General features: G+C 33.6%; 2 protein-coding genes across 2 annotated transcripts in view; one reads left to right on the forward strand and one right to left on the reverse strand.

Moving 5' to 3' along the window:
* The window catches only part of LOC145279989 (protein smoothened-like), a 54,580-nt gene extending 43,873 nt beyond the window's left edge, over positions 1-10,707 (reverse strand). The window contains exon 1 of the mRNA XM_080131591.1: positions 10,106-10,707. Coding sequence (XP_079987717.1) covers positions 10,106-10,576 — 471 coding nt within the window. The 5' untranslated portion in view covers positions 10,577-10,707. The remainder of the gene's footprint in view (positions 1-10,105) is intronic.
* Positions 1-17,023, forward strand: part of LOC145279990 (tRNA-splicing endonuclease subunit Sen2-like) — a 133,884-nt gene that overhangs the window by 52,009 nt on the left and 64,852 nt on the right. The window lies entirely within an intron of this gene.

The raw sequence follows: 17,023 nt of genomic DNA on the forward strand, positions 1-17,023 counted from the left end.
CTGATATTTATTAATGACCTCCCCGACAAAACTGCCTCTGAGATGGGTATATATGCTGATGACACTACACTCTATAACAGGCATGATAGGAAAACAAATGAACACATATCTAAAGAAATGACAAAAACACTAGAGGATGACCTCCAATCTGTAGTGGAATGGGGACAAAAATGGATGGTCACATTCAATGCTGCCAAGACTAAACTGGTTTCCTTCAATAATTACAAGAAACCTTCTCTGCCACCAATAGCAATGGCCAGTGACTCTCTGTCTGAGAGTGCATCTTTCAAACTGCTGGGCCTAACGTTCACAGGAAACATGAGCTGGAACAATTATATTGAAAACATTGCCAGGGCCGCTGCGAAAAAGGTAGGCTCTCTCTACCGTGCTAGAAAACTACTGACACCTGAAAGTATCCTGTACCTCTATAAGGCCACCATTCACCCATGTATGGAGTATTGTTGTCACATTTGGGCTGGTGCATCTGCTACTAGTCTCTCGCTCCTAGACAAGGTTCAAATAAGAGTCGCCAATCTGATAGGCCCTGAACTGGCATCTAAGCTTCAGCCTCTATCCCATCGACGAAACGTTGCATCCCTCTGCTTGTTCTACAAGTATTTTAATGGTGAATGCTCTGACCAACTGCAGACACTTGTACCCCCACGACGTAGACACCCTCGACAAACCCGACAGGCAGCTAAATCCCACCCCCATACAGTAGAGATCCCTAGGTGTAAAAGATCTTTCTACTCCAGTAGTTTCTTCCCCAGAACCGCTAGACTCTGGAATTCCATTCCAGGTTCCTGCTTCCCTAACTGTACTGACATGCAGAAGTTCAAGTGCAACGTGAACCGACATCTTGCTGCCCAAATCCCTACATAGTGCCCCAGTAGTTGCTGCCCCAGATAGTACCCCCTACACCAAAGTGGCAATGTGCCTTGTTTGGGGTGAAAATGTAATAAAAAAAAAAAGAAAAAAAAAGAATAACCCTATCTGGTTTTATACCATTTTGTTTATTTTGGTTTATTTTATGGCATATCAATCACCAATTGGTTATTTGATGCAGAATAAAGTTGTTAAATGGAATCCTAAGTTACAAGAATCATTTTATATTGTTTTTTAAAAAACTTTTTTTTAATTTGAAATTAAAATTTTTTGAACAGTCCAACTTCTTTGATGAAGTCTAAGATTTTGGCCGGATTTATGTCTTTAAAAAAAGACTTTAGATTTTTCGAGTTGTTGACAATCTATCTCTACCATTATATAAAAGGAACTTTGTGTGTGATTTTGTTCCCTATGGACTCCGAAATGGCAGAGCCGATTTTTTAAAAATTTCACTGAAATGTACTTGGATAGGCTTTGTATTGGAATGTCTTTGATAAGTATCGATAATCATAAAAATCCAATGAAAGAAAGAACAGACGATTTTGACTAAAGTTAACGCCTTATACAGCCTAATATCACAAGTGCATTGGAGAAGTTTTATTACCACACAAGTAGGAAGGCCTGGCATATAGAATCAACAGTAGGTTCTTTCATAGGACAGGGGCGTGTTCAAAATGTTTCTGTTTAGAACACAATTGAATCTAGTACTCAACTTTTTCATTTTAAACTTTAATTCAAGCAGTCATATGTAAAAATAATTTTATAAAATCAACAGTAGGTTCTCTACAGTGCAATTTAAACTGCAATACAGTATGGACTGCAAGGAGGCATGTGAAGCTTTCTCCGAGGGCACTGTGATAGGTTTCCAACCTAAGCAGGCAATCAATCGATTGGATTGAAAAAATGGGCGATTTCACCAATTTCGATGACAATAAAAATATAGGAGTGTGAAACATTCACTAATCCTCATTCAATCCTGGGCAACGCTAGATCCTTCTGCTAGTGTAAGAATAGTGAGGAAAACTTTTGTCGATTTCTTGTTGTTGCTATGTTACGTGATCGCAAATATATTATAATTTTGGAGACGCCCATTTTATGGAACATCTAAAGTTTATGTTTATCTCTTCCAGTTTTTAGACTGATTAAATTTATGAATGATTAAAATTTTTTTTCTTCCAATTTATAAAAAGTCGTTTGCTTAGATTTTCATTGGTTAAGCACACTTGTTATCAATTTTTCATTGGCTGATCAACTTGATCAACCCTCGACACATTCCAGCGGTTTACATCAGTTGCCAGGTGAGCCCGAGGCAACATTTATGGAAATCCGAGTCCGTAACAACAAAACTACCATTTTGTTTTATGGCATATGAACTCTTTTCTGGACATTTAATGACAAATCTAGTCATTTTGGTAAAAGTTTTTATATTTTCAAATATTTATCTGTGGTGTTTCGTTTGGTTGTTTTGTAGAGGGAAATTTTTGTTTTTAGTTATGCAGAACATGATTGACTTTTACAAAGTGAAACGACATTACATTTGATAACATTTATTGGCCGAGGGTATTTATGTCATCAAGAGATTATATAGGAGTTGTTCTTAGAGTGTGTTAAGACCAACTCGAATAATATTTATAAATAACAAAATCGTTACATAAAAGGAAAAACAAAAAACCTTTTGGGGCATTTTTAACATGAGCAAAAAAAATAAAAATATGTAAGCTTAGTTACTCTTCAACCTACATGGATAAGTTGTGTTTTAACTTATTTTAAAGCGTTTTTTTGTTCAAAACAAACCAAATGTCCACTTGAGTTTGAGTTGAGTTAGAATGGAAAAAAATAATTGTCATAAACATTGCATGAAAATGCTTGATAATCGGCAAAAAAAAAAAAATCGAAAATTAAAAATACCAGTAGAAACATATTCAATTAATGTCACCAATCGTGTGAAAATGTAATGTTATATCAGTATTTTGTTTAATTTTCGATTTTTGAGCGATTATCAAGTGTCTTCATGCCGTGCTTGTAGTTACCAGATTTTGAATGGACAGTTTCTTTTGGAAAAAAAAAATGGTTTAAAATATATTAAAACACAACAAACTAAAAGAGTAACTTTGGTAACATTTTTTTGTTATATATTGTAAGAAATTCTGCAGAAATAAGCTCTTCATTGATTGGTGTGTCTGCCCATGATTTTGTTTGAACCTATCAGATTGATTGTTATTACTAGCATATTCTTGGATGAAGCTAATTCAGATGAGAGTTGTTTACCAATTAAAATATCTGATTTCTCCACATTATCTAAGGCGATTAATGTCTTAGAAAGTTTTAAGATTCGGTGACAAATTACAACACTCAAGTACTGACACCTTTAAAAGAGCTAAATTGTTGCTTTTTTTTTTTTTCTCATATGCAAAATGAAGCTTTTTCCCTTGGAATTGGATTATTTGAAACAATCTTCAAATAAGAGTGACGGCCCTTGGCTTATTTCTAGATAAAGATGGACTGATGCAGACCCAAGGACGCATTCAAAACTCCAATATTTTCCCATATGATGTAAAATTTCCTATACTGTTAGGAAAAAATAATCACCTGACCAAACTGGTCATTATTGAACCTTACTTGAATTGTTCTTATATGGGAGCAAACTCTATCCTTAGCAAATTAAGGCGATCCGGTTTTTGCATCCCCCAGGGGAGACAAAGGGTGAAATCTGTTCTCCCCAGCTGTATTATATGTAAGAGAATCAATTCTCTACCTTGCAAGGCCTCCTCCGAGTCTCAACTGCCTTCTCATAGAGTAAATTTTGTCCAACCCTTTTAATATGTGGGTGTAGATTTTACTGGACATTTTTTTTGTCAAAAATAATAATCAGGATGTCAAAATGTACATCCTACCGTTTACTTGTATGAGTTTACGTGCTATACATCTGGAATTACTGCCAGACATGAGTACACGCTCTTTCTTATTAGCCTTTAATAGGTTCACCAACTTATTTGGTGTGCCCACCCATGTGTATTCCGACAATGCTAAATCATTCTTGGCGTCAGGTATTATATTGTCAGACATATTTGTCTCCGACGAATTTAAATGATAGGCCACTCACGTTTATTTCAGCTTCAGATAAAAGCCTTGCTATTCTGACCCCTAACCATTTTTTGCAAATGGACTATCCTCCCCCCCCCACTTGCTTATCAATGATTATAGTTCCGAGGATCTCTCAACAGAAATACACTCTTGCATTCCTTTGAACTGAGAGATGAATTTGTCAGTAAATTTAGACATATTTGACACGATGACTATTTGCTGTCAATTAGAGAAGTAGACGCCAATATTAAAGATGGCGGCCCCCTGAAGATGTCGGAAGGCAAAATCATTCTTATCAAATCACCAAATATTCCCGACCCTTTTAGGGTTTGAGCAAAGTAATTAAATTATTAATCGGTAATGGCCATAAGGTCCGCTTGGCCTCAGTTTTGAAGGATTTATCCCCTAGAAGTAAAACAGGATTCTGAATCTGCAGTAGTAGAATTTACGGAAGAAGGTGTCCCCTTCTGGCCTATATGTTCAATCGCCAACAATGGAACAACACCTATGGTGTGTTGCGATTCATGTGATAATTGGTATCATTTCAATTGTGTTGGAGCTGACCAGCGGGACACCATAGGCGAGTGGGTTTGTCTGAGTTGTATGGACAAAATGTCAAAATAAATTCTCGTATTCCATTAACGGAGTCATCGACTTTAGTTAAAGTCACTTTCTCTTTATTATTGATAATTCATCTAGTTAGACTAGAATTACTGGTTATAAATTTGGAGTTTTGGTAACAGACACACATTGAATTCGTTACTAAGTATTTATATTAATGTTAAGTCCCTTAGGACAAATTCCTTACCTATCACTTATTCAAAAAATATTTTTTTAAGTACATCATTATCTTATCTAAAAAAAAGTAATGATTTTCCATTACTTTTTCTTTCTTTCCTTGGCAGTGTGCAAGAAATTCTGCAGAAATAAGCAGGCTCCTCATTGGTCGGTTTGTCTGTCCACAATTTTGTTTGAACCTATAGGATTGTTTGTTATTACTAACTACCGAGGGTATTCTTGGCACCAAATTTATCTTTTCAGATCACCAGTCTTGAAATGGACGTTTGAAATTCATTCGAGGCTTGTCGTCTCAAAGTCACTTTGTCTCATTAAAGCCCTAATGTGGGGCGAAATGTTATCATTTACAAACACCAATGTCCTAATGTTGGGCGAATTATTATCGCACACGGGTGTGCTCTGTGAATCAATTGACTTTTATCATTACAATGTCTGTCAGAAACGAAATTAAGATTTGTTGTGGACTGGTGGATATATTATACATATCCCCCAGTCGTACAAAATAGGAAAAATGAATTGCTTTGAGGAAGGAACGAACAACGCGTTTACTTGAATTAAACGAACTAGAATTTATTTTGTGAAGAAACACATGAAAGAAAAGGGTACTACATGTGTTTAGTTTGGCGTGCGTCTCTCGCTGTTTACTGGTGAGAAGGAAAGTCTATTGTCGTAGAGAGAGAAAGAGAGAGAGAAAATGAGAAAAGGTCATTCCAGGCCATGGAGATAGAAAACGTGTAAGGTGTACATACTGTCTGTTAACTCTTGCCCCCACACATACAGTAGCAGGGGACGTGACGTGCACGGGCGCGCGTGCCCCGAAAGGGGCGAATAGTTCGTCGAACCTCTCCGCTCGGAAGCTGAATTGAAAAGGAGGAAGCTGCTTATTGCTCTTGCTTTTATAGTTGTTTCAAGTGGTCTTTTGTGCATGTGTGGATTTCCTTCAAAGGGGAAGTGACGTTGACCATGTGTGCGTACGTGAGTACATGTGTGTACGTTAGCGTGTGTGTGTATACACGTGAATGTGAGTGTATATACATGAACGTGAATATATCTACATGTGTGTACATGTATGTTTGTGTGCGCGTATGTATATGACAAGAAAAGTGGCTTGAAATGTGAACGCATGTTTTTGTGTGAAACTAGGAAAGGCTCCCACAGATCTACAGTTTGACCTGTCATTTGTCTGCCATTCAGTCATTTACAGTGAACTGCATGAGGTTACCGAACTAACAGTATCCATCTTGGAAGAGACATCACTCAACTCTTCAACTAGTAATACACACGGACGAAAAAACGCTTTGGATAATCACAGATTTCAAGGTAGTTCTACTAAAATAGCCATATTTTTTAAACCAAAGCACTTCAAAAGTCTTCAAATTACTACTGTTTTGTTCGGAAATGAATATACTTTCAAATGAATTAATAAATATGAATGTACATTATATATTTTAAGAGTTTTAAGCAAATAAAGTGATAAAAATGTGAACGTCATAAAATGGCGTTTTCGGTAAGGTTTTGTAATGACCCCCCCCTGTTTTCTAAAGGTCCGTACCGTGATTGTATGAAGAATTTCGTCATGAAATTTGGGAACCAATCAGTAGAGGTGTTAATCTTAATACCGTCAAGTGTCCGAAATATTTTTGACCATTTCTTTTTTTGTTGTGTTAAAAATAAGACTTTAATATGACTAGTATCGAACATTTTGAAAAAAAAATTCTTCGGACACCCAGTAGTAAGTAAACCAATCTTTTTACTATCTTTATCAATTAAAAGTATTATTTTATGTTGAGTAGGACCGCGGTAATTGATAATTTAAAAGGACCTACCCGAAAAAAAAATTGTTTCTATTTCTCGAATTTGGTCAAATGAAGTTAGTATTACTAGCAGCAGCAGCAGCTCCAGCCTGTAGAATCAGCCATAGCACAGCACAGTGTAACACGCGTTCTTTAATTTTTATTCAAGAACGAATTAAGAAAAACATGAAAATATGAATATAAATGTTCTTATATGTTTAATTAGAGCTATTTTGTTATCAGAATAACATTAGTTTAGAACTATTCGGTTTTCAGAATGTATAATAACAACAATCCCAACCAATTCGGCATTATGAATCTGTAGCAATGTCAGAATCTTTGGGAAAATCACCATTGCAAATTTGACACCCCTAAGACAAAACTGCGAATAAAATATAAAAAAATCGTAATTTTTGTTTTTAAAGTGGGTTTTTTATTTTATTTATGGAATATACTTCCAAAATAAACTATTAAAGTTGTTTCAAACATAATAAAAATATTATTTCTTATTTGTTAAAAAACCGTGTTGACAAAATATCTGCTCGCGGTGATTGAATACGCGGACATTCATTGAATCTGTTGCAATTTCTCACATTTCTCGTCAAATTTAAAAACATGGTTAAAAAAACAAAATAAACTTTTGTAGATTGCATGCACTTTTATTCTTTAAATTAGTTTTGAACAGCGAATTAAAACAATGTTTTACTGCGAACAGCCACAAATGTTTTTTTTCAAAATCAAAATAAGTATCAAAATCTCGTTTATACATAGATTCGAAAAAGTTGTCAAAAAACAAATATATAACAAATAAATGTTATCAAAGGCAAGATAAGTTACTTTTCTACCTAACTGGATAATTTTCTAGTGTTTTTATTTAATGTAACATGTTTATTCAGCTCGAAAAACGTACAGTGTTTACCGATGTATTGGAAAATTAAAAATGGCGCCCGCCACCCAGCCCGACTCTCTTTGACACGGTAAGTTTGAGAAAAGGAGTTAAAAATTAAAAAAAACTATACAAAATACTGTTAAAAACTCACCGAATATATGTCAGCCTATGTCACATGCCACGGTAACATATATTGAGCGAGTTTCTAGCAGTATTTTGTCTACTTTTTTATTTTTAACTCTTTTCCACAAACTTACCGTTTCAAGAGTTGGGCGCCATTTTAAATTTTCCAAAACATCGGTAAACACTGTTTTCAAGCTGAATAAACATGTTACATTAAATAAAAACACTAAAAAATTATCCAGTTATGTAGAAAAGTAACTTGTTTTTGATAACATTTATTTGTTATATATTTGTTTTTTGACTTTTTCGAATCTATGTGTATAGTAATACAAACCCTCAAAATCTATATCAATATTCTTGAAATTTTAAAAGAAAACACATCAAACTACAATTAGGAAGCTTTTTATTTTGTTATTTTTTTTTCTACTTATTAAGCAAAAGATATTTTTACAACCTGCTCCAGCGTAGTATAAACGGCCTATGGAATTAACACCTTCAACCTCGAAAATAGAAATCAACAAATTTATGGAATTTTCTTTGAAATTTTGCAACACAGTTTCTTATTAAATTAAAACTAAATATAACATTTTCTGACTTATTTACCTGTCGAATACACACACACATATATATGTATGTATGTATATATATATATATATATATTTCTGTAAAATATTTATTTGAAATGGAAACGGCATTTTGCAGTTAGGACAACAAAACAAAAATGAAGTAACGGTTCGTATTCCTAAAACACTCTTTAACCCTAACAATAACACTAAGTTTGAGTGGCAAGCCCCCCCCCCCAAATAAAATACCTTTGTAAGCCACATACAAGCATCTAAAACAAACAAAAAATAGATCCTTCCTTAAAGAAAAATACACATGAAAATAAATTGGTTAACTGTCCTAAAATGCTAGAATGGCCAGGAAATGGTGAATTATTTTACATTAAATTTTTGTGAAACTAACCGCTCCCCCCTCTAATAGTTTTTGTTAGCTTTGTCTCTGTCAAGTTTTCAGTATGTTCACACATAATTTTCCTTAGCCCTACAATTAATTCAAAGTCCGAATGGCAACCCTCCCCATATTCTCATTGCATAGAAACCCTCTTAAAACTACACATAATCATCTTAAAAAAAAAAAAAACAGTTAACTGCCCTAAAATGCTAGAATGACCTATATTAGGAAATTATTTTACATTCAATTCTAAAATAATTTGTTTATCTTTCATTAAAGTTTTTCATGGCATTTTATACATACTTTCCTAAAAAGGTAGAATCACATTTTGGAGGGGTGGTCAGAAGGAGTTGAGTGGGGTTAAACAGAAGGTGTTAATCTACAATAATACCAAAGAAATATTGCAATATATTCATTTTTAAATGGTCTTATGTTTAGATTTAAGTTTTTTGTACATAAAGCACATTACAATTCAACTTTGAGTTCTCCAACTTCTTTTCTGTTTATGGATACATGGCATTTTTAAGGAATTGCTGCATATTTATGCACATTTACTGCAGATTATTTGGAAACCATAAACTTGGGGAGATTTTCAGTTGCATATTCTGATTCCTTGTACAAAAATACACTTATATGGTAAATTTCATTTCTTAGTCTTGTGTTTTAACAAAGATATGACATTTTTACTGAAAAAGTAGTGTAAAAAATGTGACGAAACGCATATGGTCTTAAAGAGGGAAAAATATCCAAACGTGAGGCACAAAAATAGCCATAACTTCCTTAATTTTAATCAGATTTTAAAAATTTAAAAAGATTCTTTCTTAGCTCATCAAGCTCTTTCTATGCATACCAATATTGAAATATTTCAATTTTTTCATGTGTATTGCTACTTCAACCTGTTGCAGCGTTCTTCGTCAGCAGAGTTTTGTATTCAGCATATCGCCAAGATGAACTATTACCCTTTTAGGGTGATACCGCCCCAGTACGGCAGATAGCTAAAGATGACAGATCTTTTGTAACTTGGATCTTTTTGCTTTAATAAAATTAACGTTGAAGTTTAAAAACTGAACCTGTTGTAATTTCTGGTTAGTTTTCTTTCATTTTGCAAGGGGCAAAACCAATATGAGAGAATTTCTCAATATATATATATATATTACCCTTTTTTGTTTTGTTAACTACAATTAAACATGCCCTTTCGATGCTTATTTAAAATTAAACTTATTTTCAAGACAAAAAACATTTTTTTTTTAACTTTATGATGTACACACTAGTCTCAGAAAGATGTCATATTCCAAAAATCACAAAATAATCAAGCAGTTTTAAGAAAAATATTTATGGCTAAACGAGATGTAGCGTTTTGATTGGCCATGTTTAATAAGGGGAACACAACTCAATTTGCCCTATAGAGATCAAAATCAGACTTGTAAGGCTACAATTTCCTATTAAAATCACAAAAAAAGGTATTTTTTTATGTGACGAGTAAAGATTTTTCTGCAATTTATATTTTTTCTAATAGGTTTGAGCACACTTTATTTTAAAAAAAATTAGCTGTAAAAAAGGTTGTTTTTTTTTTAATTACCTTGCAGTTTTCCTTGAAATGTTTTTGGTTGCAATCCAGAAAGTCTGGCCAGCCGGAATTGTTGTTGTAAGTGTTCACAATCTTGCATTTGTGCTTCGCCCGGAGGCACCACTCTCGGCTCGGGTACTGCACCCGGCTGTTGGTGGTGTTCGTGGCCGGCTCGCATTTCGGCATGTAAACAGAGCAGAGAAACTGTTGCACCACGGACCAGCATTTGTGGAAACTTTGAAGACCTTTCCACAGTTGCAGTTGTTCTTGAATCTCGGCTTGCGTGAATGAATCGTTCACAAATAGGAGTGAGGTGTGGCTGAAACCGACTTTGGCTCCCAAACACACGTTGTATTTTAGAGGTTCGCAATTGTTCACCAGGGCGTTACATTGTGGGGCACCTGTTGTTGTTGTTGTCGTCGATATCAATCGAAGGGACACGCCCGATAGAAAGAATATGCTGAACGCAAGGAATTTATTCATCGTTTAGAATGGTATTTTTGATGCTTAAGAAACGAAGTCTTAACGGTTTTTGTTTTGTAAGAGATGGGATTTCATTCTCTAACATTATCTATTCATCATTTAGCTCAAAGGCGTATTATTATTATTATTATTATTATTATTATGTTTTCAATTTTAAAATGTTTAAATCTGTAAAATAATAAATTTATTGGATTTATCAATCCGAATATTTTTTTTAATCACGAGACTGTCGAAATTGTTAAATCCGACTAATAAATTCGGATTTAAAAATTTACAATAACCAAAGAAATTCTGAAGTCTTCTCTTTTATCGTAAAATGAATTTGTTTTTATTTTCTGGATCAGAGCGAAAACGTCACTAATAAAAACTAATTTTGCGTTAATTTTTGTCTTAATCTGTATTAGTCGAAAGAAAAGTGAATTACATTTAAAATAGGTTTACTGTAATTGCATCGTTTTTTTTTGTTTGTTTGTTTTTGTTTTTTTTGTCTCAAATGTATTTTAAAACGTTTAAGCACTAAACTATCAAAATGTATTAATTTGTTTATTTTTCGAACTGTAGTTGACAATTAAAGTTATTAAAATCGATTAATTATTGCGCTCCGATTGTCAAAAAAGTTGATCACATAAATTAAAAAGTGCTTACGCACTTAGGTTACCGTGCTAATTTTTTTTTTTTTTTTAAGTATTTTCAAGTTAAATTCAAATTTTACGAAATCTTTTTCCATTATTGTTACATTATTGGGTGAAAGTACAGAATAATTGCAAAATAACTTCCCCTCCCCATGTTAAGAATGGTTTTCTAAATAACGTTATTATTTGAGCACGGTAACAGAAGTGCATAAGTACGAATTAAAATATTTTCTTACCGTATTCGCACCTAAAGAAGATTTAGAAATGAAGGGGTTTTTGTTTTTTTAAGCACCGAGTGTCAAACTTTTCATTATTTTCAACTTATTTGCTTCATTAAATTATTTTTAACGGTGGAATATAACGCTTTTTATTATATACTAGTATTATTACTCGATCACAATCATAGATGCGAACATTAATAATACTAATATCCAAAACTTTTTAAACTTTGACAGCTCGTGCATGTTAAGCCGTACCACCACTACCAGTGCGAAAAAAAAAACGGATTTCTAAACTTTTTTAAACAAAGTATTTAGTTTGAAAATGGCCTTTTACATTTAATACTAAAATAAAAATAATACCGAAACAATTTCACGTGTTCTGGACGATGGTCAAGCACAGAGATGGAGTAGTTAAGGGCCTGCTGGTCCATTATCAACCGTAATATATATATATGCACACACACACAAACTCCTTTCGGTGTCCCTTTAAAAAGTTGTAGGTGCTGCGAGAGGTAAGTCTCCGTGATAATACATTTCAATACAGCGTTTCGCATCAATTTGTTGCCAAAAAGAAGTTTCAAATTGGAAAATTGCGTGGATATATTCGCCTGTGCAATCCGAATTTGGCGCCTAGCTGATTAAAAACAAAAGTTGAGCTGTTAAGATTGTATTGATTTTATAGCAAGAACTTGTCACCATTGTTATTTATTAGAGAGGGGGAGATGGAGACTCGCGTGCGCACCGAGGGAGTCACGTGGTCTAATGCGAATTCCCAGCAATCACTATCTACAGCAGGGTTGCCAGGTTGGCTTTTTTAAGGCCAAATTTCACGAAATTGGCCTTTTTAAAAGCAGTTTGGCCTTCGAAATTTCTGTTTGGCCTTTTTTTCAAATTTGGCTTCAAATTTGGCCTTTTTCTGATCATTTTATATAAATATTTTTTTAATAGTAATTATTAAAGAAAAAGTCATAATTAAGTAATTTTAAAAGTAGTTTGGATGTCAAAACTTGTAGGTTTTTTTAATGTTGGCTTTGTTTTTCGATTCATAGAATTGCATGAGAAAAACAACCCCGGAATCATCAGCTAACATTTGTCATATCAGAAAAAATATCTTTTTCTAAAAACTTAGCCCCCCCCCCCTCCGCACTGAAGGAATATCACATCTATTGTTTTAATTTGTTTTCACACTTACTTACTAAACGTTTATATGAAACCTCTCAGAGAGTTCACAGTTGGGTATGAAACCGTTTTGAAGACTTTTTTAGTGCTTGGCTCTGTCCAGTCAGGTCACTCAGTCACTGAGTATATCTCCTCTGAAATAATTAATGTTTGTGTTTTTCGTTTGAAATTCTTTAAACCTAGTACTTTGAAATTAATTAAAGCAATTTATGGACATTTGAAAACTTATAACTGTTAAACTATCTCTCAAATAGCTATTTAAAGTTGTATTTAAAAAGAAATGTTTAAAAATAATTATATACTTTTTTCCTGAGTAAGTCAGAAAGTTTCATTAAAAATCGATAATTATAGATTTTCTAACTATCTTGGATTAATAGATACATTTGTCTTAATAATGACGCATAGGCTGTTCTTGGAAACAAAATCTACTTTTAGAGTTATGACTAAAATTAAATCAATATTTTAGAGATATTTTAAGTTGACACCCCTCCCCCCATGAGTAAATGTGGTATTGTGGCGACTGAAATAATTCTTCTCTAAGAATATGATAAGCAAAAAGAGTAGATAAATAGGAACTTATGTACAAACTGTATCAATAAAAATGGCAGGGAAAAATTGGCACTAGCAAAAATTGTAAAATTGGTTAAATGTGGAAAAAATAGCAGGAGTGAAAGATATAGATAAAAATCTCATGAGTTTATGAAAATCTTGGATGCAATGTATAAAGGGAAAACATAACTTGATAAATTAAAAATAAATCATATGTTTAAAAGTAGATGTGGAGTCTCAGCTAATAACCAATTACCTTTCAATACTGATGCCATCTTAGAAATCTGTCGATTATACTAGCATATTTATTCATTTTAAGTGTTTTTTTTCAGATTTCATATATAATACTAAATAGATGTTACTTCCAAAGCATTAATTATGTCATAATCTTAAAAAAAAAATTATAATCATTGCTTGCGTCAAAGTGTTCTGATATTATACTTTATTTAGTCTGTGCTTGTTTGGGGCAAATATTTTGACAAACCCTTCCTTACAAAATGGAGTGTCTATTCTGATAGCTGTTCTTAACATGGGGAGGTTGAAGTGTCTATTCCGAAAACCGTTCTTAACATAGAGAGGTTGAGGAGTCCATTCTGAAAGCTGTTCTTAACATGAAGAGATTGGGTGTGTCTATTCCGAAAGCCTTTCTTAACATGAGGAGGTTGGGAGTTAGGCAACAACAACCATACTTTAATTTTTTTACGGGTGGGGGGGGTGCATGCTTCCACTGGGCAACACCAGTTAACGGGTCCTGCTAGTATTTAAATAATTTAAGTTAATAATCTTGTAAAAAACATAATTCTAGTTATGCTTTTAAAACGCTATTCTGTTAGAAATGGGTGATCACCGTATGTATATGTGAGACTGATCTCTCACTCTGAATTCTAAAATAATTGTTTTACATAAGTTTTTCAAGATATTCAAACATAATTGTCTAAAACAGTAGATATATCTGTTATTTTTGGGGGACGGGAGTGTTGCGGACCAGGATATAAATACCCTAACTCGCTACAAGAAAAAAAAATGAAATGAATTGAATGAAGGAAACAAAGACCTCAAATGCTGGAATAAAATAAACATGTCGTTTATTTTCTGTTGAGAAATGAAAGTCTTGGGTGTACACGTGTTCATTCAGCCGTTGACGACTACGCGCGTGGAAGGAAAGGGAATGCAATAGAGAAATGCGAAGTGGCAAGCCGGCCTTGTAGAAAAAAAGGGTTAAGCACAGTAGAGAGTGGCGCACATGTCTGTATTGATGGACCAAAACCGAAGGGGAGATAGAGTGAGAAAGAGTGAGAATGTCAATCCAGGTTATGGAGAGAGAAAGCGTATAAAGTGTACGTACTGTTTGTTAGCTTGTGCCCCATACATAGTCGCAGGGGGCACGAATGGTCCGACGACCGCTCAGCTCGAGAGCTAAGTCGAAAAAGGGCTGGAAACAGCCTGTCTCTCGCCTTTATACCTGCTTCCGGTGGTCCCCCGCGCATGTGTGGATTTCCCCTGAAAAGGAAGTGACGTCGTCCATCTGTGCGTGTATGTGAGTACATGTGTGTATGTTAGCCTGTGCGTATATACATGTGAATGTGAGTGTATGTACACAAACGTGAATATATGTACGTGTGTGGACGTGTGCGCGTATGTATATGACAAGTAATATGGCTTCAAATGTGAACGCATGTTTTTGTGTGAGACTAGAAAAGGCTCGCGCAGGAGCACCTTAGTTCTCATCTACAAATTTACCAACTTTTCCCTAAATTATTTAATATTAAAATAGTACTAAATATTCTTTAACGTTTTCTTGTATAATGTTAAAAATATCTAAACTGTAGAATGTATTGTAATGAAATTATTTGCCTAAATATTAAAAATAAAACCATTCCCTATTAAAGTAAAACCGAAAAATATGCTTGGGGGGTGCGAAACATATTTTTCAGTTTCAATTTCATAGGTAACATTTTTGCCAAGAAAACACGACAAAACTAATACAGAAAAAACTGTTTAAACACTTCAATATAGTCAATTTTTCTTTAATTTTCAATTTGGCTTCTTTTTTTTGGGGGGGGGGCTTTTTTACCAAGAAATGTAGCTTCGCTTTTGAATTTGGCCTTTTTTGGCCTTTTTTTCCTGAAAAATTTGGCTTCAAACATTTATTATAGTCTGGCAACTCTGACAGTTTTTTTGTTTTTTTTTCAAACCCTCCAGGTTAAGAAACAATAATAATGGTTCTGTTGAATGCCCGGAGAGTATCCTCACAGGCATTAACTCCTTCCTTCGGACTAATGCCAATATGTTTGACCGTGTTCGTTAAAAAATAGGAAGGTCACGGTCTGACCCAAACTATTTTTATAATCATCGGAAGTGTCCCTCACGTTTAACCGTTTGGTTTTGTATTACTGTACACATAGATTCGAAAAAGTTGTCAAATATATATATATATATATATATATATATATATATATATATAATCATTATTATTCATTGAACTTTTGAATAGTCAAGTCGCTGCCTGATGATATCTGTTGTTTGATTGAAACAAGTGGCTATTTGTAGCAGCGGGATGTGAGCATGTTTATATAACAATAAACAAGTATTATCAGCTCTTTTTATTGAGCACTATCTAACAACCTCGTTGAATTCATTAGTCCATTACTTTTGAATATAAAAAAACCCGAGTATATATATATATATATATATATATATATATATATATATATATATATAACAAATAAATGTTATCAAAGGCAAGATAAGTTACTTTTCTACCTAACTGGATAATTTTTCAGTGTTTTTATTTAATGTAACATGTTTATTCAGCTCGAAAAACAGTGTTTACCGATGTGATGTATTGGAAAATTAAAAATGGCGCCGGACTCTCTGTTGAACACGTTAAGTTTGGGAAAATGAGTTAAAACTAAAAAACTATACAAGATACTGTTAGAAACTCGCTCAATATATGTTACCGTGACATAGGCTGACATATATTCCGTGAGTTTTTAACAGTATTATGTATAGTTTTTTATTTTTAACTCATTTTCCCAAACTTACCGTGTTCGAAAGAGAGTCCGGCGCCATTTTTAATTTTCCAATACATCACATCAGTAAACACTATGTTTTTCGAGCTGAATAAACATGTTACATTAAAGGGTTTACTGTACATATAGATTCGAAAAAGTTGTCAAAAAACAAATATATAACAAATAAATGTTACCAAAGGCAAGATAAGTTACTTTTCTACCTAACTGGATGTTTTTAGTGTTTTTATTTAATGTAACATGTTTATTCAGCTCGAAAAACATACTGTTTTTATCGATATATTGGAAAATTAAAAATGGCGGCCGACTCTCTCTCTCTCTCTCTCTCTCTCTCTCTCTCTCTCTCTCTCTCTCTCTCTCTGTTTCACACGTTTTGGGAAAAGGAGTTAAAAATAAAAACTAGTCAAAATACTGTTAGAAACTCACTCAATATATGTTACCGTGACATAGGCTGACATATATTCGGTAGGGTTTTAAAACAACTCCGAAACAGAGCACTTTTTGACAAGTTTTACCAATTTTTTAATTTTTTTTTTTAAGTTTTGGATAAATTTGTAGATGAGAACCCTCAACTAAATCATCTATCCTACTTCCTTAAAAAAAAAATGAGATTCTACTTTTTTGTAGGCGAATATGTGTAAACTTTGGCCACTGTGACATCTTTCGGGTGAGCAAACAATTATTTTAGAATAGAGAAAACAGTTTCGCATATAAATTTAATGTAAAATAGCATTTTAAGGGAGTATAAGCAGAATTTTTTTATCACGGAAGATACTATTGCTGGTGGCTATCTTGATGCGTTTGTGCGTAGTTTCTCGGGAATGCATTTACATG

This window comes from Euprymna scolopes, chromosome 7, assembly GCF_053919585.1.
Source record: "Euprymna scolopes isolate OS-2025 chromosome 7, ASM5391958v1, whole genome shotgun sequence".
In the NCBI taxonomy this organism is placed as follows: domain Eukaryota; kingdom Metazoa; phylum Mollusca; class Cephalopoda; order Sepiida; family Sepiolidae; genus Euprymna; species Euprymna scolopes.